General features: G+C 60.6%; 1 protein-coding gene across 14 annotated transcripts in view; it reads left to right on the top strand.

Annotated features, from left to right (window-relative positions):
• The window catches only part of EPB41L1 (erythrocyte membrane protein band 4.1 like 1), a 63954-nt gene that overhangs the window by 35475 nt on the left and 7988 nt on the right, over positions 1–20491 (top strand). For 5 of the 14 annotated variants that reach the window (XM_072916908.1, XM_072916906.1, XM_030288887.4 and 2 more), the window contains 17 exons: positions 517–707; positions 1959–2123; positions 2756–2860; positions 2938–2980; positions 3646–3721; positions 3926–4144; positions 4231–4318; positions 4561–4713; positions 5431–5528; positions 5676–5851; positions 6636–6784; positions 7301–7336; positions 9055–9246; positions 10393–10491; positions 14721–17279; positions 17812–17919; positions 19021–19419. In XM_072916908.1, the coding sequence (XP_072773009.1) occupies positions 534–707; positions 1959–2123; positions 2756–2860; positions 2938–2980; positions 3646–3721; positions 3926–4144; positions 4231–4318; positions 4561–4713; positions 5431–5528; positions 5676–5851; positions 6636–6784; positions 7301–7336; positions 9055–9246; positions 10393–10491; positions 14721–17279; positions 17812–17919; positions 19021–19419 (4839 nt within the window). In that variant the 5' untranslated portion in view covers positions 517–533. The remainder of the gene's footprint in view (positions 1–516; positions 708–1958; positions 2124–2755; positions 2861–2937; positions 2981–3645; positions 3722–3925; positions 4145–4230; positions 4319–4560; positions 4714–5430; positions 5529–5675; positions 5852–6635; positions 6785–7300; positions 7337–9054; positions 9247–10392; positions 10492–14720; positions 17280–17811; positions 17920–19020; positions 19420–20491) is intronic. The other 9 variants (XM_072916915.1, XM_072916917.1, XM_072916916.1 and 6 more) reach the window with 7 other exon arrangements.

The following is a 20491-nucleotide window of genomic DNA, read 5'->3' as shown; positions in this document are numbered from 1 at the left end:
ATCAGGCAGTGGATCTGTGCATGGACTGGGCTCTGGCAGTGGATCTGTGCACGGACAGGGATCAGGCAGTGGATCTGTGCATGGACAGGGACAGGGCTCTGGCAGTGGATCTGTTGCATGGACAGGGACAGGGCTCTGGCAGTGGATCTGTGCACGGACAGGGATCAGGCAGTGGATGTGTGCATGGACAGGGATCAGGCAGTGGATCATGGACAGGGATCAGGCAGTGGATCTGTGCATGGACAGGGCTCTGGCAGTGGATCTGTGCATGGACAGGGCTCTGGCAGTGGATCTGTGCATGGACAAGGATCAGGCAGTGGATGTGTGCATGGACTGGGACAGGGCTCTGGCAGTGGAAGGGATCAGGCTCTGGCAGTGGATCTGTGCATGGACAGGGACGGGGCTCTGGCAGTGGATCCGTGTGAGGCAGACATGGGCACATCCCAGGCCTGTCCCAGCCTCCCCGAGCAGCCGGGGCACCCCCGGTGACCGCTGCCGTCTCTCCCCGCCGCACAGCGCGCTGACCGCCGGTCATGACAACGGAGACGGGCCCCGGCTCGGCGGTGAGGAACGCGCAGGAGGACGCTCCGCCGCAGCAGCTGGAGGCGGCCGCCCCGGGCCCCGCGGCCGCGCCCAGCCCCGCCGGCCGCGACACCGACCCCAATGAGAAGCTGGGGGCCCAGCCGGACAGCCGAACCATGGAGCCGGTGAGTGGGCTGGGCGGGGGCCGTGAGGGGGGACGGGCGGGGCCGTGCCGCCGGTCGCTGCGGCCGCGGTGCGGGCGGCGGGCCCGGCCCCCTCAGGCGGGCCCGGCCGAGCTCCGCCGCTGCCCCGCTGCCCGCTCAGCCCTGCAGCAGGACCGGCCGTGTGTAGCCAGGCGTGCCGGGGCGCTGGGACCGGCCCTGCCGGCCCCTCCGGCTGGGAGTGCTGCCCCGTCCTGGCTGAGCTGCCCCAGGCCCGGCTGAGCTGCCCCGGTTCAGCTGAGCTGCCCCGGCCCGGCTGAGCTGCCCCAGCCCGGCTGAGCTGCCCCAGCCCGGCTGAGCTGCCCCAGCCTGACTGAGCTGCCCCGGTTCAGCTGAGCTGCCCCGGTTCAGTGAGCTGCCCCGGGCCCGGCTGAGCTGCCCCGTCCTGGCTGAGCTGCCCCAGCCCGGCTGAGCTGCCCCGGCCCGGCTGAGCTGCCCCGAGCCCGGCTGAGCTGCCCCGGCCCGGCTGAGCTGCCCCGAGCCCGGCTGAGCTGCCCCGGCCCGGCTGAGCTGCCCCGAGCCCGGCTGAGCTGCCCCGGTTCAGCTGAGCTGCCCCGGCCCGGCTGAGCTGCCCTGGCCCGGCTGAGCTGCCCCGAGCCCGGCTGAGCTGCCCCGGTTCAGCTGAGCTGCCCCGGCCCGGCTGAGCTGCCCTTGCCCGGCTGAGCTGCTCCCGGGCCCGGCTGAGCTGCCCCGGTTCAGCTGAGCTGCCCCGGTTCAGCTGAGCTGCCCCGGCCCGGCTGAGCTGCCCTTGCCCGGCTGAGCTGCCCTTGCCCGGCTGAGCTGCCCCGGTTCGGCTGAGCTGCCCCGGCCCGGCTGAGCTGCCCCAGCCTGACTGAGCTGCCCCGGTTCAGCTGAGCTGCCCCAGACCTGGCTGAGATGCCCCGGGCCCGGCTGAGCTGCCCCGGCGCGGCTGAGCTTCCCCGGCCCGGCTGAGCTGCCCACACCCTGGCTGGCAGACCTGGCTGCAGCCATGGAGCTGCTGGGAGATGAGCTGCTGCCCTGGTGGCTGGGCAGGGTGGATTTGGGTCCATTTGGGTCCCAGGTGTCTGTTTTCCAGGGAGCTGGGCTGTGCTGGCAGTGCGGGTTGGTGGAACTGGCCCTGGCTGGGCACGGTCCGTGGGCAGCTGCCCGGTTCGGCTGTGCAGAGCCTTCCCCCTCTGTCCGTGTGTGCCTTGGCAGTGGTGCCAGGTAACCCTCTGTGTGTCCCTGCTCCAGGGCACAGACATGGAGGACAAGGACTACAGTGAGACCGATGGGCTCTCTGACAAAACAACTCCCAGCAAGACCCAGAAGTCACCTCAGAAAACCACCAAGAAAGTGAAGAGTGCCCTGTGCAGGGTGACGCTGCTCGATGCGTCCGAGTACGAGTGTGAGGTGGAGGTGAGTCCCCAGATTTGGGGCATCTGTGCTGGCACCAAAGAGGGGACACACCCTTGCCCAGTCCAGAGAGTCCTGAAGGACAGGACTCATCCTAGAACAGCTTTGTAGTACCTCTGTCCTAGAGAAAAACACGCACAGAATTTAAGCTGAAATTTTCAGAATTAGTAAACAATCTGGAAAGAAAGACCCTTGCAGGGAATATCAGCCCAGTGAAACCAAATTTGGCAGCTACTCATGGGAGAAAACAGCGTCTGTCAGAAGCTTAGTGGCTGGGGATAGAGCTCTGCCCGGCAGTTCAGGCACCTGGCAGTGGCTGCAGGATGGGACAGAGGAGACATGCACCTGTCAGTGGCTGCACCAAGGGTGCTCTCCATCACTCTGCATGCTCCTGGCTCCTGATGGCTCTTGTTATGCTGTGCTGGGGGATCCAGCCACCACTGCCACCAGGAGCCCATCCCTGCAGCCCTGGGACCTGGGTGCCCTGGTGCTGGGACATACAGGTGATCCTGGGGATGCACGGCTGGGATGTGGTGAAGCCCAAACGGGGTGAGAGCATGTTTTGGTGGTCACCTGGAGGGTGTCCAGGAGCCCAAGGGACCAGCTGACCATCATCCTGTCCGTGTCTCCGACAGAAACATGCCCGAGGCCAGGTGCTCTTTGACATGGTGTGTGAGCACCTCAACCTCCTGGAGAAGGACTACTTCGGCCTCACCTTCTGTGATTCAGACAGCCAGAAGGTGAGCACGGGGGGGTCCCTCTACAGCCACCCCCTCCAAGGTGGAGACCCCCCTGACCTGCTGTCTCCTTGTTGCAGAACTGGCTGGACCCCTCCAAGGAGATCAAGAAGCAGATCCGCAGTAAGTGCCTGGGCAGGGTCCATCCTCCCCAGCCCGGGGTGTCCCATGTGGCTCCTGGATGGCTCAGCGTGGCTGTCCTGTGGCAGGTCACCTCCCCTCCTGCCCTGGAGGGGACCTTTGGCAGCTGGCCTGGGGACAGGGACGCTGTTGCTCATTCAGCTGTTTATTACCCACCTCTTCTCTTACTCGTGAGAGGCGAGGGGACAAAGGACTCCGTCTGGGCCAGTGGAGAACTGTCTGAGACTTGGTGCTGCTCTGGGCACCGCCTGCCCCATGCAGGGAGGACATGGATGGTAGGGAGAGTGGGGGGCCTTGCTGAGACAGGTGCTGGGGTGTATTTGCCTTGGTATTGCCTTGCTGGGATGGCAGAAGAGCTGTTGCCCAAGGTGTCACCTTCTGGGACAGAGGAGGCTTTTACTGGGGCACTGAACTGGTGGCTCCTGCCATTGTGATGCTTTGCTGTCCCCAGCTCTCTGGGGAGAATTCCCCAAAAGTTGTGCTGGAGTCCCAAAGGCTGAGCCCCTGGCAGCCTTTGGAGCCCTCTTGTCCCTGCCCTGTGCAAGGCTTGTAGGGAGCAGCAGGATTCCCAGTGGACACATGCGTGCTCCTGTGTCCTGCATGCAGCCCGATGGGTGCTGTCCTGAACTGCTCTCTCCGCTCCCTAGGCGGGCCCTGGAACTTTGCCTTCACTGTGAAGTTCTACCCTCCAGACCCTGCCCAGCTCACAGAGGACATCACCAGGTGAGGACCATGGGCCTCCTTCCCAGGGAGTCGCAGCCTGCTCCAGAGGGCATCAGATGCCTTCCCAGGGAATCCCAGCCTGCTGCGGGATGCACAAGTCTCCTTCCTGGAGAGCCCCAGCCTGCCCTGGGGGGCACCAGACTGGTTCATGGGGACCCCCACCCTGCTGCCCTGCCCCAGTCTGACCACCTGCCCCTCCTGCAGATACTACCTGTGCCTGCAGCTCCGTGCTGACATCATCACGGGCCGCTTGCCCTGCTCCTTTGTCACCCATGCCCTGCTGGGCTCCTACGCTGTCCAGGCCGAGCTGGGTGACCACGACACCGAGGAGCACGTGGGCAACTACGTGAGCGAGCTGCGCTTCGCCCCCAACCAGACACGAGAGCTGGAGGAGCGCATCATGGAGCTGCACAAGACCTACCGGTGAGCCCTGGGAGGGGACAGCATGGACAGCTGCCCCACGCCCCTGGGGCGCCCAGCCACGTGTCCTCCTCTCTGTTTCCCTGCAGGGGAATGACCCCCGGGGAAGCAGAGATCCACTTCCTGGAGAATGCCAAGAAGCTCTCCATGTACGGGGTGGACCTCCACCACGCCAAGGTACAGGGCTGGGGGCTGTCAGAGCGCTGCCCCTTCCCAGCCTGCTCCTGCCCACTTTCCTGCTGTAAGGAAGGCTCCTGGCATGGCTTTGAGTGGCACTAGAGAAGCATCAGAGATCAAACTCCACCAGCCTGGGGTTCAGTGTTCCCCCTGCCAGCCAGCACTCTGCAGGAGGGAGATGGCACTGCTGGCCACGCTGGCTCTTGCCAAGCTGCTGACCTGTTCCCTCCTGTCCCCTCCAGGACTCAGAGGGCATCGACATCATGCTGGGCGTCTGTGCCAATGGCCTCCTCATCTACAGGGACCGGCTGCGCATCAACCGCTTCGCCTGGCCCAAGATCCTCAAGATCTCCTACAAGAGGAGCAACTTCTACATCAAGATCCGCCCAGGGGAGGTGGGTGCCAGGTGCTGGTGCAGCCCCTGGGTACCTGTCCTGAGGCTGATGGTGAGGATTTCCTCACCTGGCTCTGGCCTCTGCTCCAAGGATCCCACATTTATGACCATGCTGGCCAAGAGAGCACATTTCCTGTGGCATGGATTTTCTTTTGTGTTTTCTCGTGACTTCAGCAGCTGAGGGACGCCAGGATCCCATCCCTGACAGACACTGTGACCCTGCTGGTCACAGTGTATAGGGCCCTGCTGCGTCCTGCTATAGGGAGCTTGTCCAGGAATGGGGGTTGAGGGCCATTTTTGTCACATGTTCACAAGATTTTTTCATTCATTTTCAGTCTTTATTTTCATTCACGGTAGGAAAATGCATTTCCACTCACATGTTCCAGCAAGCTGGAGGGCAAGGACAGCATACATGGGAGTGATGCCCTCAGGCCAAAACAGCTGTAAAAGCTTCTTGTTTCTTGAGGGAATTTGTCTTGCAAGAAAAGCCATTTACGGCTGAGGAAAGTGCTTAGCCAGAGGTGTGGGGTGTATCCCATCACTCTGTTGGGCATGGTGCTGGGCATGGACCATCCTACCATGGATTTGAAGAAGATTTTTGAGGGTCTTTTGCATGGTCACAGCCCCTGCCAGGGGAACCTGAGGATCTTGGCAAGGTCCTGGCATGTTTACCTGGGTCAGGATGTGCCTGTAACAGCCTGTCTCTGTCTCCCCCAAGTACGAACAGTTTGAGAGCACCATTGGCTTCAAGCTGCCCAACCACCGCTCAGCCAAGAGGCTCTGGAAGGTCTGCATAGAGCATCACACCTTCTTCAGGTGAGGCACCTTCTCTAGACCTTCTCCAGGCCTCCTTTCCCGGAGGCAGACACATTCCTGCTTCTGTTGCAGCGGGTGCATGTGGGGAGCAGTGCCAGGGGGCCTGACTGAGGCTCGCTGACACCATCCCACCCCTGTGATCCCTAGGCTGGTGTCCCCAGAGCCACCCCCCAAGGGCTTCCTGGTGATGGGCTCCAAGTTTCGGTACAGCGGGCGCACGCAGGCGCAGACGCGCCAGGCCAGCGCCCTCATCGACCGCCCCGCGCCCTTCTTCGAGCGCTCCTCCAGCAAACGCTACACCATGTCCCGCAGCCTGGACGGAGGTACGGGGCACAGGGACCCTGCTGCACTGGCAGGGGCAGGGGAAGCTGCTGCACTGGCAGGGGCAGGGGAAGCTGCTGCACTGGCAGGGACAGGGACCCTGCTGCACTGGCAGGGACAGGGACCCTGCTGCACTGGCAGGGACAGGGACCCTGCTGCACTGGCAGGGACAGGGACCCTCCTGCACTGGTAGGGGCAGGGACCCTGCTGCACTGGTAGGGGCAGGGGAAGCTGCCCGGCCTCACTGCGAGAGGTCATAGCAGCATCAGGCTTTCTTCTTGAGACTGTCCCCAGCCTCATCCCCGTGGCACAGGGGCTGGCCCCGCCGCAAGGGGTAGCTCAGACTGTGCATGAACAGGGGGACATGGTAGGGCTGGGGTCAGGCAGCTCAGGGACACATCACCCGCTCCCCTGTAACCTGGGACCCCTGGGACTACCTGCCCCGGGTGTGAGCTGGCAAGGGCAGGGGGCTGGGGCAGGAGCAGGGTGGCAGGGCTGCAGTGACCTGGCTGTCAGAGCTGGCAGGGGGCTGGGGCAGGAGCAGGGTGGCAGGGTGGCAGGGCTGCAGTGACCTGGCTGTCAGAGCTGGCAGGGGGCTGGGGCAGGAGCAGGGTGGCAGGGCTGCAGGGCTGCAGTGACCTGGCTGTCAGAGCTGGCAGGGGCCTGGGGCAGGAGCAGGGTGGCAGGGCTGCAGTGACCTGGCTGTCAGAGCTGGCAGGGGGCTGGGGCAGGAGCAGGGGGGCAGGGTGGCAGGGCTGCAGTGACCCTGCTGTCCTCCGTGGGCAGAGTTCTCGCGCCCAGCCTCTGTCAGCGAGAACCACGACGCCGGGCCTGAGGGTGAGAAGCACGATGAGGACAGTGAGTTTGGCAGCAGGAGACGCTCTGAGACGGAGGATGAGGAGGTGACCACCCCGACAAAGATCAAGGAACTGAAGGTACAGCTGAGGTGGGCAGAAGAGGGTGTGGGTGGAAGAGTAGGTGGGCAGGTCCTGGGCACAGGCAGCAGGGCTGGGCTGCAGGCAGGAAGGGTCACCTCGGGGCAGGGTCCCTGCAGCCCTGTTGGTGTCAGCTGTGCCCCAGGCTGGTGGGACCCTTTGGATGTGGCTCTTGGCCCCACCGGTGGAAGTGGAGCTGTCACAGGGGTTCATCTTAACTTGGATTCCCCAGAGCCCTCCATGTGGTCTCAAGGCTCATCCCCAGGCAGGGCTGGACCTGGGAGCAGCCCGGTTCTGGGACAGGGATGGGGACAGGCTGAGCATATCAGTGCCCATCACTGCTTGGGCACAGCCCACCCCATCCTGCCCTGGTCCCTAGGCTGTCCCAGCCCATTTCAGCCCCATACTGGGAGGGGAGGGGGGTCCCTACCAGCCTATCAGCTTTAACTGTGGTTTTTGTGACAAGTGCCCTCAACTGACCCTGCTGGTTACTTTTAACTCTCTCTTTGCTGCCAGCCGGAGCATGAAACAACCCCCAGGCACAAGCAGGAGGTATTCTCTCTCTGGAGTATCTTAGTCCTCATTGGTCCATCATATTGTCCATCCTTCCCAAAACAAGTCCGTCTGTCACCCTATTTACTGGAATACAAGATGCACCGGGCCGGGGGTTGGGTGCTGGAGGAGCCCAGGAACAGACAGCTGGGGATCAGCTGTGGCATCTTCTATCCCACTAAGTAAGGTGGTCCTGATCGTGCCTGTGAGCAAGAGCCCTCCCAAGGGCAGGACAGCCCCTGGCCCATTGGGATGACCTGGCTTCTGCTCGTGTTCCTGACCCTACCATGTCCTCACCTTGTGTCTCCTCTCCTGTGGAGCTAGTCCCATCCTCCTGCTGGCACCCAACCCATGCTCTGCTCCTGCCTGACCCAAACTGCCTCATTCCCCCCTGCCCAGCTCTCCTGCAGCCCCGAAGAGCTGGGCTGGGGCTCCCCAAGCACTGTGGCTGCCATCCTACCCCACGGGGGCCAAGAGGCTCTGAGCTGCCTGGGGGAGCCAGCACTCACACCAGCCCTGTGCCTGCCGACCCTGAGAGGGGCTGAGCAGAGAGGGAGGCTGAACCCTCCCTGCACAAATTGTGCCCGTGGTGGCCCCATCAGGAGCAATTTGTCCTGGCCTCCAATCCAGGGCTGCTCTCTGGGGGATCCCCTTTGTGAGCAGAATCCCAGCTGGAGCTGCCAAGGGGAGCGAGCACGGCCAGGGGTGGGGTTGGCCATGCCGGCACCGCCCAGGCTCCTGTGCAGCCCCACCGGGGGTGGGCACCGGCCCCGACCCCGCCCGCCTCATCGCTTGCCCACTGCATGTGCATGTGCTGCGCCCAGCCCAGAGGTGGGCACACCTGAGCCCTCCTCACCTCGGACGTGCAGGGCCAGGGCGGGACTTTTCCTGAGCTCTGCTGAGCCTTCTGCAGCTGGAAAATTCGGCAGGGCTTTTCCTGGGACTCTCACGGGTCTCTGTTCTGTTGCCGAGGAGGTACAAGGGAGGTGTTTGGGGGCCTCCTTTTGCACCTCAGGAGGGCTCTGGGTTTGGGTTGGAGGCAGAAGCCAGGTTCCTCCTGGGAGCCGGTTTGCCCACCTCTGTGGCGGGACCAGGGGCACCCTGGCGCTGTGCCCTCCCTGAGCCACGCTCTGACACCCGACTCCTCTCCCCTGAGCGCTCTGAGCTGTCCTCTCTCCACAGCAGATCAGACCCACCCACCCTGAGCTGGTCCACAGGGATCCAGTCTTGGATCCATCCTGGACATCCCTGCCCAGCCCTGGGCCTCCACCCCTTTGTCAGAGCCTGCTCCAGGGCTCTGCTGGAAATGCCTTTCTGAGACAGAGCCTGGGCTCCCTCTGTGCTTGGCACCAGACAACAGCAGAGGCTGCTGGTGTTTCCAGCAGGGCCCCATTCCTTGCTGATCCCAAGGGAAAGCTGGGTGTCCCCTCCAGGAAGCTTTAGCTTGTCCCCACCCAAGAGGACACAGAGCCCTGTATATGCCACCAGGCCATGCCGTGCCCTTTACCTGCTACATTGTTCTGCTGCTGCCTGCAGTGAAAGAGCTCCTCCCTCTCCTGCAGTGAGACCTGCAGACCATGGTGCTCCATTACACTCCTCATTTGGCTCCTGAGACCCTAAATTCCAACCCAGTGTGACACCAACCCTCCCAGTGCCCCTGCCCATCCCTTTGGACTGGGCTGCTGCTTTAACCATCGCTCTCTTCTCTCCTTCCCAAGTTTTTAGACAAGCCAGAGGACGTTTTGCTGAAGCATCAGGCCAGCATCAATGAGCTGAAGCGGACCCTGAAGGAGCCTAACAGCAAACTGGTTCACAGGGACCGGGACAGGAGGCTGCCTTCCTCACCAGCCTCTTCCTCACCCAAGCACGAGGATGAAACACCAAAGGGAACCCCTGAAAAGGCCACTGAGGTTTGTTCTGCTGCTTCTCTTCCAGAGAGGATCAGGATCTGCTGGGGAGGAGTTCTTCAGCTCCCATGCTGCCCTGAAGGATGCTCAGTGGGAGTGATGTGCTGGGGACAGGGGTGTTGTTTCTGTTTTGAACCATTTTCACTGGTGGTGGGGGTTCTCCCTGGGCACTGCAGGAGACTGAGCAGCCCTTGTCTGGAGGGGTTTTGGGGGCATCTGAGAGGTGGGCTTTGGCTCTGGTGGCCCATGGGATGGGGTTTTGCTCACTCTTCTCAGGAGCAGCCTGTGGGGTAGGGCCAGCGCAGTTCCTGCCCAGGGGTGTCCCCAGCACAGCAGGACCAGGCTCCTGTGCAGGGGTGCCCCATGGTGCTCTCAGCAGTGCAACCTGGGTGGTGGGAGGAGGGGGAAGATGAGTGGTGCCATGCTGGCATTCCAAAGCCAAATCCTTCTGGGCATTCTGCACACTGGCTTTGCACTCAAACCATGGGGACAGCAGGAGAGTGCTGGAATTGGGGTACCAGGACAGAGCCCCCGGTGCTGGAGGGGTGTGGATGTGGCACAACTGGGCTCTGTGGCCTGGGCCCTGCTGGGCTCAGTGCAGCAGCATGTGCCAGCCTGGATGCCCTGTCCCTGCCAGGGACTGTCCCTGCCTGCTGTCCCTGGGCAGGGCTCTGAGCCAGTGCTGTGCCCGCAGCAGGGGACCTGGCTCCAGGAGGGTGGGTGCTGCTCTGCCCTGGCTGCCCCCTGTCATGGAGAGGGCACAGCTCTGTGAGGAATTTGGGATGTGCCACTGTTCCCACTGGGCCCCAGCACTGCCTGGAGACTGGGGCTGCAGGGGGGGCTGCGGCCCCTCACAGAGCACTCGGCTGGGAAGAGGAAGAGGGGCTTTTCCTCACATTGATTTTACCATGGAATATATCAGGTGCAGAGATGTGAATGGAGCATCTAGAGCTGGCACAGCTGTGATCTCTGTCCATCTATCTATCAATCCTTCCATCCATTCATCCATCCGCTCACCCACCTCCCCACCCTTTGTTCCTTCATTCCTTCTCAAATTCTCCCTTTCTCTCTCTCTCTCTCTCTTTGTCTCTCTGTCTCTGTCTCCCTCTCTCTCTCCCCGTGGGTGCTGGGGTTTCCGTGTTGGCACAGACGATGGAAGAGGACACCTTAGACGATTTTGCATCCGAGCGTGGAGCTTCCCTAAGCATGGAGTCTTTCACGCAGAAAAGCCTTGTCTCCTCTCCTGAGGTTGTCACCATCCCCTTTCTCCCCCACCTCTCACCCTCACCATGGGGGTCCCCAGCCTGCCAAGGGGTCTTTTGCCCATGGGTGGGTCCCCTTTCTGGTGATACGGGATCCCTCCCAGGACAGGGCTGTTGGTGAAACCTGTCTGCTGCCTGTTCCTGCTGGGCTCTGAGATGTGTTCCTGGAGAGAGCTCCAGTGCTGCTGCAGGGCCGTGCTGGAGCCAGGACTGAGGACCCCAAGGCAGGGGTGACCCGATGGCCTGGACACCTGGGTGGCTGCTCCAGCAGCCTCAGGCTGTCCTGGCTGCAGCTGGACCTCCCTGGGCCCAGGCACCCTGACAAAGGGCATCCTCAGAGCCATGCCTGTGCACAGCCATCAGCGTGTGGGGTGTGAGCTCTCAGCACGCCCTGTGTGCAGGTTTAGCTCAAAGGAGGGGACAGCCAAGAGTGGTGCCTTCTCCGAGCAGAAGCAGGCTGGGGTTTGAGCCTTGGTTCTGGCAGGATTGGCCCCAGGGGCACGCAGTGCTGGGACACTTGTCCTGCCTGAGCCCCCCAGAGAGAGGCAGAGAGGTGGGGGACAGGCTGAGCACACTCTTGCTCCATGTGGATGTCCCTTCATCCATGCAGAAGTCACTAGCATGGGCAGGAGCCTGAACTTGAGTTGGCTGAAGCAATCCCCAGGAGGCAGGATGGGGGTCAGGGAGGGCTTGGGCACAGCCTGGGCTTCAGCGAGGATATGGCACCTTCAACGGAGCAACAGCATCTCCTGGTCCATGTTGGCACCTTCCCCATTCCAGTATTTCAGAGCTGGAGGACAGAAACAGCAGGTGTGAAGTGCACACACATCTCCTGAGTCAGTCTTGCCCTCGGTGTGCCCAGCCTGAGCTGGGGTACAGGTTCTAAGGTGGCCTCACCTGTGGTTTCTCTCCAGGCATCTGTGACTGAGACTCAGCCCTGGCATGTCCCCATGTATCCCCACAGGCCAGAGCCCGTGTCTCCCTGAGAGATTCGTGGCCCTGAGGTGTGATGGCACAAGGACAGCGCGTTTGCAGAGCCTGGCTCTCTCATCACTGCCAGAAGGTCCCCTGGTGCCCATGGGCTGCAGGCCCACTGAGGTTGGGTGGTCTGTCACTTCCAGCCCTCTGTCCCCACTCCTCTGGAAGACAGGAGCACTGGACTGGGCAGTACCAGGAGCCTCTCCAGACCCCTGTTTTCTCCCAATGTCTGATTCCCTCATTATCCTTGCCTGAGGTTGTGCTTTCCTCTCAGGTGAGCTGGGTCTCCTACAAAGCAGAGAAGGGCAGCATGGGCACTGAAAGATGCCCAGGGGAGAAGCCCCCCATGTGCCTGGGGCTCTCTGAGGTTGTGACCCCCGTTGGCAGGAGCAGAGGCTGTCTCTGCTCCCTGCTGTCCTCTTTCCTTTCTGTCTCTTGTGCTACCTAGGCCACAGTGGGAATGGCATTCCCAGTTGTTCTTGTCCCTAGAGGAGATGCATGGGGAGGGAGGGAGGGCAGGAAGTGTGAAGGTCACTTATCCCTTGGGAGGTCAAGGCTGGTCTCTGGACAGAGCCTTCCCAGCATCATCCCTTCAGAGGAGCTTTGCTGTGGTTCCATCCTCCAGCCCACTGACCTCCAAAGCTCATGAGGTGCCTGCTTCCCTGGGGCATGTGCCCCAGTATCCAGAGATTTGCTCCAAGCATTTCCCAGAGCCCTCAGGCTCCGGAGACAAAGGGTTGTGAGCTGTGGCCAGAGGCCTCCAGAGCAGAGTTCTCATCACGCCAAAGAGGAGCTGGATGTCCCTTCAGCTCAGCTGTGCTCATCTCAAGAGTCTGAGAAGGAAGAAGCTGAGTTGGAAATAAATCTGAAACTTTGAGGTTTTCCTGGCTGGGTGAATAGGTCCTGTCATGGATGAACACATTCCAGGGACCAGACTTCTTGAGGTACATTTATTTCGGGCCTTAACTCAGAAGAGGAGCCTGCAGAAAATCATCCCCTTTGCCCAGGGAAGATCTCCTCCAAAGGACTCTGGTTTGCAGCCAGAGAAGAGGGATGAGAGGGCTTTGCTGAGGAGATTTGTACATGTGCCCAAGCAGTCCATCCAGTCCTGGCTGTGAGCAGGTCCAGCAGCAGGACAGCAGGGCAGGGGCAGGAGAGAAGCTGCTGCACACTCAGGAAAGTGAGCAGTGTCCTGGCTGAGCATGGCTGCTGAGCAGCAGGAGGGAGTGCAGAGGGAATGAGTGCCCGAGCAGCCCAGAGAGCCTCCCAGGCAGGGGGATGCTGCTGCCATGGGCCAGACCCACCTGGGAATGACCCCGGGGCAGCTGCTGCTCCTGGCAGGCATTGATGGGCTCTGTTCCAGTTCCGTGAACTGGGAAGGAACAAAGGCTTCACTGGAAGCAGGAGTGGAGGAAGGGAGCTGGACAGCAGCTGGTGCAGGGTAAGGGGCTGTGGGAGAGGCTCATGCTGGAGGGGGATGAGGACCAGGTCTCCTGCAGACCCTGCTGCTCAGTGGGGCTGCCTGGCCAGGGCAGAGTCTCTGCCAAGGATCCCTCTGGCACAGAGGAGGAAGGTGCCTGTGCTGCCCATCCCTGTGGATGTGCTGGCACTGTGAGGAGCTGGTACCTTCCTGCCCTCAGGAGTGGGGTGTTCTCTTGGAGGCCCATGAGCTATTCCCCAGCACAGCCCCTGAGTGCTTCCTTGCAGGCTCCTGGGGATTTCTGGGGGCAGATGGAATCTTGGCAGAGCCTGGGGCAGGGGCAGGCAGGGGACTGAAGTGGGGGCAGGGGCAGGGCTTGCAGCACCATGCCGAGGGAGCTCTGCTTCCTTTGGCACCTGGCAGAGAAAGCAGCAGTTGGGAATGGCATTTTTCTGCTGGGGGCTTTCACTGACTTCTCATTTCCTTGGGAGCTCTTCCACTAGTAACTAGTTTTCCTCCTTTCTTTCTCTCCTCTAATATTATCTTCCCTTCTCTCCCTCTGGCTCTGCTCCCCTCTCTCCCTGTTTCCCTTTTCCAGTATCAGTACTAGGTGTGCATTTTGGGGGCAACTGCTCCAAACGTTCCCCCAGCCCCGTGCATGGGGCGAGGCTCACGTTTCCATGGATTGCTGTTCCTAGTTGGAGGGGGAGCAGACATGCAGTCCCCTCCCTGGGCCTGGAGTGCATCCTGGTGCCCCTCTTTGCCCAGGCAGCCTGTGCCATGGGCAGTGCCAGCCCCATGGGGAGCCCTAGCACTGCCCTCCTCTTGTGCTGCCAGGGGTGGCTGAGCTGCCTCATGGTGCAGATATTCTCCTGAAACTCTCTTCCTGTGAGTTATTTCCTACCTGCTGTTCCAAAAGTGGCTGGATATTAGCAGTGCTTTGTTCTTTAGCTGACATGGGGGATGAGCACGTGGATGTACAAGGTGTCCCTGGCAGCAGTGACCTGATGTCCCCTGCCAGCAGCACAGTGACATTCCCGCTGTGGCCATGCTGCAGGATGCTCCGTGGCCTTTGCTTGGTCCTGCTGCTGAGCCTGTGGTCTTTTACACTCCACAGGGAGCCTTTCACAGGTGACAGTTTCTGAACACTCGTTTTCAGCACGGCTGGGTTCTGAGGAGATGTCCCTGGTGAGCTGGAAAGGAGGGATGGCCTTTGGGGGAATCGCAGCATCTGCTAGAAAGGGACAGGGCCTTGCTGATGGCTTGTGGTGGTTTCTTTGCTGCTCGTGTTCTTGGCATTCTGACAAATTCTTAGGGCACATAGATGAAGCTGAGAGTGAAGCTGCCCAAAACCCAAGGCCTTGCTTCCAATGAACTCTCACCCCTGGGAATTGCCAGAGCCAGCTGAAAACAAGGGGGCAGCCAGCTGTGTTGCCTGGCCTCCAGAGAGACCCTGGTGGTTGTTAATGTGTCTGCTGGGAGCTCCACTCCCACTCTGTGCCACCAGCAGAGCCCCAGGTATTGCAAGTGTGACAGGCAGCCACCACACAGAGCAAAGCCCTGTCCCCAGAGAGGACACTGGCTCAGTCCCCAGTGTGGCATCAGCCCCTTATTTCCAGTCCCCCTCTCCACCAATGGGTTGCTAGGCTCTTTGTACAGAGCCTCAACTCTGGCCTTGATAGAACAATAGTAATAATGATATTAATAATAATGATGATGATGTTGCCAGCCCTGTGCCAGGTAGACCAGCTGTGCCAGCAGCACTTGGGGCCAGGGTTTCTGATGGTTTAACTCTTCTTGCTCCAATTGCAATACAGGGCTCGGAGCACTGGGTATTTATAGAGAGAGAAGCCCCTAGGCTGGAAGCTGTAGCTCTGAGGAAAACTCTGAGAGCCAAGACGGAAGAAGCACGTGCAGGGACCTCGGAGGGGAGCACAAGTGGGAGCCTGACGAAAGTGGTGGTGACGGTAGGGAAAGCCAAGGACGTGGCAGGCCAGGAAGAGCCAGCAGCTGCAGCCTTGGAGACGAGGAAGAGAGCCAAAATGATTGCTAGTCCTGAGGATTTTGAGTCTGTGTGGGAGGATGATCTCTGTGAGAAGGAAAGCAGGGGTGAGTCCAGCCCAGGGGAGGCACATCCACCCACTGAGAGCGTGGAGGGGGAGCCCCAAGAGCCAGGCAAAGGCACAGCCACCAGGGAGCCAGGGCTGCCCAAGCCCTGTCAGCAGCCTGAAGAGAGGCAAAGGACCAAGATTTTGGAGCCAGAGCCTTGCCAGGGAGAAGGTGAGGTGCTCTCCAAGGAACGTGCTTCTGCAGCCTTCAAGAAGCAGGAGGCCAGAGTGCCAGCCACAGCCCCAGAGCTCCTGAAAATTAAAGTGAAGGCTGGTGATGACAGCTCAGAGACTTCTGCAACCCAGAGGATCATCTACTTAGGAGATCCTGAGGGGGAGGAGAAGGACAGTAAAACACACCTGGTCTCGGACACCGGTGGGTGCCTTGGCTTGGAGGAGAGACCAGAAGCCCCAGTAAACACAACCGGGGAGGGACCCGGGCACGCTGCACCTGCGGCAGAAGAGGTCCAAGCCCCCTTGTCAGCAAGTCACCAGCACAGGACAGTGTCTGAAAAACCCACTGGAGCACTGGAGATGCCTGGCATGGGCTGTGATGGGACCAGCCCGGGGGGACATCCCCTCTCAGGGTGGGAAGAGCTATCCCTGCAGCCAGAGAAGGCACCTGGTGTTGGGGTGCCTGGAGGAGCACCCATGGGAAGTGAAGCCCTCCTGTGTTCCCAGGAGGTGGGACCAGAGGAGCTGCAGAGCTCGGTGGGAGGCTTGAAACTATGTGGCCTGGCAGGGGATGGCCCCAGGGCTGAGGAGCACAGAGGGAGCCCTGCACAGTCTCCAGACATCTGCCCAGCACTGGGGGGGGCCTTGGGAAGGGTTGGAGCAGACAGTGACAGGGAGGAAAGTGCCAGAGTGGTTCTTCAGATGGAAGAGATAGAGCCCAATTCGCCTCCATCATCAGCCAGGTCTTGGCAGGGCCACACTCACACCGTGGGGTTGGAGGGGGACAAACCCAGTGTTCCTGTCCCTCCACCCCTTCCCCAGAAACCCAGCCCAGTCCCTGCAGAGTCCTCTCCGGGCACGGAGCCTCAGGGCACAGACCTGGTCCTGGGCACCAGCCCTGCCCAAGAGGTGGCCATGCCCAAGCGTGTGAGCCCCTCCATGCAGGCGGCACTACCCATGGGCACCGATCCTGAAGCTGAAGAACAATCCCAAAATGTGGGATTTGCCTCATGGAAACCCCATCAGGGAACAAGTCCTGTTACAGGAGAACCACCCCAAAACACACTCGCTGCACCAGAGTCAATCCAGGTTAGAGACCTGGCCATCGGGGAGGTGGCCCAGGACATGGACACAGCACAGAGCAATGGGCCTGCCACTGAAGAGCCACTGCAGGAGGAGAAGCCCAGGATCAAAGAGCTCTTCCAGGGCTCAGGGTCAGGGAAGCTGACCAGAGATGAAGGCTCTGGGATGGAAGAACTATCCCATGGCAAAAGCCTTGGCATGGCTGAGCTGCCCCCCAAGGGAGAAGAAGCAGAACACCAGACTGAGACAACCCTGAGGGACTTGTCCCTCCACACTGCACATCCCAAAGCACAAGAGCCACACCAGGACTCGGAGTTCAGTGTTGGACAAGATCTGCAGGGTGGGAGCCAGACAGACACAGAAGGCACCAGGGACAGTGACCTGGCTCTGGGGCAGCCACTGCAGGATGACTTTCCTCCCAGAGCAGCTGCTGATGTCCCACACTTCCAGTCCCCTACAGCAGGATTGTGCCAAGGAAGCGAGTCATCCCAGCTCCCTGCCCTGGTGAATGAAGGCGGGGCAGGGCAATCAAGTGGTGGGACACATCCAGCAGAGCCTGGGGTGTTGGTGTGCATGGCTGGGCTGGCAGGAGCTGTGGCCCAGGAGCACTGGGATGCTACTGTGGCCCCAGGAAACCAGGAGGACAGCAAGAGCTACAGGGAAACTTCCGTGGCCTCCAAGATCAAGATGTTTGAGCAAGGCGAAGCAGAGCGAAGGGCAGCCCAGGAGGGACAGGAGCATGTGCCTGAAGCTGAGACATTGGTGACAGCCACGGGGAAGACAAATCTGGCACAGGATGTGCCTTTGAGCACCGGCCTCACCTCACCCCCTGCAGTGGGACCTGTGTCCAGTGTGGGCTCCTTGGCCCTCGGGCAAGGGGCTGGTTCAGGAGACACCTCCCAGCCTCTCTCGCTGAAGGAACGAGTCTCTGCTGAGCCTGAGCACAAAGAAGACAGTGCTGACCTGGCCTCCCCCGACTCCGGCTGTGAGCTCACCCTGGCCGAGGCCGTGGTAACTCACTGAACCGTCCGGACGGGACATTCGTGCGCATGTTCTGTGGCTCTGCCCATGTCCAGTGGCTCCTCACATCCATTGAGTGGCAGCAGGCGCTTTGCATCCCTGTCCTCTCTGTCTGTGTGTGTGGTCAGGCTTCACTGGCTGCATGCGCAGCCGCTGCCCAGTCGGTTCATCAGCTTTTGTTTTGCGCCCCCCAACATTTTGGCTCCCTGGAGAATGCTGCTCGCTGAACCCAGGAGGGGCACCCGAGCTCCGTGGCTGGGAGCAGGAGAGGGCACCATGGGGGTGGCTGGAGGAGCTGGGACTGTCACGGACACACAGCCCCAGCAGCAGCGTGCCCACGCTTCCAGCTTCACTCCTGCATTTCCTACATTGGTTGGTTACCCCTTCTTGCTTAGCTGCCACCTTGCTCTGCCTTCAGCCAGCTGGTGGCCGGGTGATTGAGTAGCTTCCCTCGCCCTGGTGAGCACTAAAGCAGCTCCTGCAGAGTTCATTTCCTTCAGACTAACCCTTTTCTCTAATCCAGAGCAAATCTCAGGAACCAAGTGGGGAAGAAAAGCATTTATGTGACCCATCAGTACAATCCAGCCTGAAAGAAGAGAATGTACAGGCTGCTGTTCCAGTGGTCTCGCAGGTCTCGGTGCTGTTTTGCTAAGTGCTTCTCCCAGCAGTGTGAGCGCTCGCCCCGCGGCCAGGGCTGTGCTGCCCCTCCGCTCCCCCTGCAGGGCTCTCTGTATGTATTGGTCAGACACAGACCCCACACGTGTCTGCAGGCGTGCTCCCCCGGCGCTGCTGGACACCCTGTGTGTTTGCCCATACCTCTCAACCTCCCACAGTGCCGAGGGAGGGGTGTGCTGGCACAGTCCGGCCCTGGGGGATGGCCCTGGCTGCCAACGCTTGGAGCAGAGGCCAGGAGGTGGGTTTTCCTCTGGCATTGGTGGGCTTAGAGCTGTTCCTAAGGGACAACTGGGTGTAGATTTCCCATGGATTCATGGCAGAGTGTGGCAATGGGATACGTCCCCTCTGATGGCAGAGTTGAGAGGTATGTCCGTGTCTGGAGAAGAGTGGATGGAGGGAGGTCATCCCTTGGCTCTGGCCATGCTGTCAATTACACTGACCAGGTCACCCTGAGACTCACCTGAGGCCTCTAGAGGGGCAGGTGGTGTCAGTGGGGCAGACTCACCCTGGGGCAGCTGTTGGGCTGGACCTCCCCCCAGGGTGATGCTTCACAGGATGCTCAGTGGAATTGGCTCACTCCTCCTCAGTGGAATTGGCACCCTCCTTTGCTTCTCCCTCACCGTGCCTGGCTGTTGGGCCCTTTCCTTTCAAACTCTTCTCTCTTTCTTTCCCTTGTTTGTTTTTTTGAGTCACTGACATCTGATAGCCCTTCATCTGAGCTCTTTCTGTCTCCTGTCAGACCCATTGTTTTGCATCCATCTGCTTCCACCAGCGCACTGAAGTGCCTCCAAGCTGGCCGAGCTTTTCTTTTGTCTGACCGAGCCTTTTTGAGATGATTCATTGCCAACAACCTTTTGGCACAATCCGATGGAGTCGCCTTCTCTCTCCCCCAGCAAATCCACTGCTGTCAGAAAGGTTTCGGTCTCCATGCTTGAGTTGTGTTTGACTCTACTCTGTGATGTTTGCTGCAGTCTTCCTCCTCCTCCTCCTCCTCCTGCTGCTGCCGTGTCCCCGCGGTGCTCACGGCCCCGTCTCTCCACGGTTGTGTCTCCTTCAGAGAGCAGGCGTGAGGGAGGGCCCCGAGGAGAGGGTGAAACCGCCCCGGCACAGGGCCCCCGAGAGTGACACCGGCGACGAGGAGCCCGACCAGGAGAAGGACTCGGTCTTCCTGAAGGACAACCACCTGGCCATTGAGCGCAAGTGCTCCAGCATCACCGTCAGCTCAACCTCCAGCCTGGAAGCGGAGGTGGACTTCACCGTCATCGGGGACTTCCACGGCACGGCCTTTGAGGACATCTCCCGGAGCCTGCCTGAGCTGGACAAGGACAAGAGCGAAACAGAAGATGAAGGCTTGGTGTCCTTCCAGCACACTGACAAAGTAGTTCCTGGACTGGAAGAGGATCTCAAAGGCAGGGATAAGGTCTCCCAGCCCAGCCCAGATGTCTCCCAGCCAGAGGTACACAGGGACACCGTGTACCGGTGCCATCGTGCCTCCGTGTCCCTTGTGCCCGGCGCTGCCCGGCGGGTGTGCGCTCCCGGCTGGTTTTGGGGAGCATGCTGGCTGCCACCCCCGTTCCTGCCCGTGCACGCTGTGTCTGTGTTGCATGGCTCTGTCACGTGCTTCGTGCATCTGCTAACCAGGAGGAGTCACTGTCACCTCTGTCCCTGCGTGTGGCTGCCCCGCTCTCAGCCCACAGCAGCATGTGCACCGCAGGGAGGGCACGTGGCACTAACCATCGGAGCTGTCCTCGTGTCCTGCATGAATTCAGTGACCAGTCTGTGTAGTGCAGAGCCATGTGCTGCCCACTAACCTCTCTGGTCGTGCTGGGGCTGGGAGGGATTGACCTCGTGGAACTGCCCTGGAGCTCATGGAGGGTCACTTTGTGCTGGGAGGGGTCATATCAGGGCTAACAAAATTGCATGTGCATGTGTGTGGGGCTGATTGCACTCACGGGGACGGAACAGCAGAACCAGCCCCAGCTCTATGTGGCCTTATCTCTGTGCTGGGCCAGGGCCATCTCCAGCCCACCCACCTAGGGCAGCCTCCAGCCCTGCAGGTAAGTCCCCAGTGCTGGGCAGAGCTGCTGAGGCTAGTCCAGACCTAAAGCCATGAAAGAGCTGCAGAATTAGAGGGAGCTGTCTCTGAGCCAGCCTGGAAACTCTGGTGTGGAGCTGTGGCCGTGGGGATCTGCTCCAGGGCCAGTGTGGGCAGGGGGCTGTTGGCTCGGGAATACTGAGCACTGGTGAAACATGCCCCGTGCAGGAGCCCTTGGCAGCTCCAGTTTCCTGCATCAGGGCAGTGCTGGCAGCCTGTGTCCATTCCCCCAAGGCTCTGACACCCTGGGTGTACCCAGAGACACCAGGAGCTGGCACAGATCACAAAGTGGCTGCAGCACAGGCATGAAACTGGTTTGGTCGATCTCACTTGGCTTTTGAAGAACAGTTTGTCCTTATCCACGGTGTCTATAAAAATCTATCCAAAAAATCCCAGGGACAGAGCAGCCCATGATTTGGGGGGTGTGGGTCAC

Source organism: Taeniopygia guttata, chromosome 20 (genome assembly GCF_048771995.1).
Source record: "Taeniopygia guttata chromosome 20, bTaeGut7.mat, whole genome shotgun sequence".
NCBI lineage: Eukaryota > Metazoa > Chordata > Aves > Passeriformes > Estrildidae > Taeniopygia > Taeniopygia guttata.
Note: the sequence above shows the minus strand (reverse complement) of the source record. Positions and strands in the feature narration are given on the sequence as shown.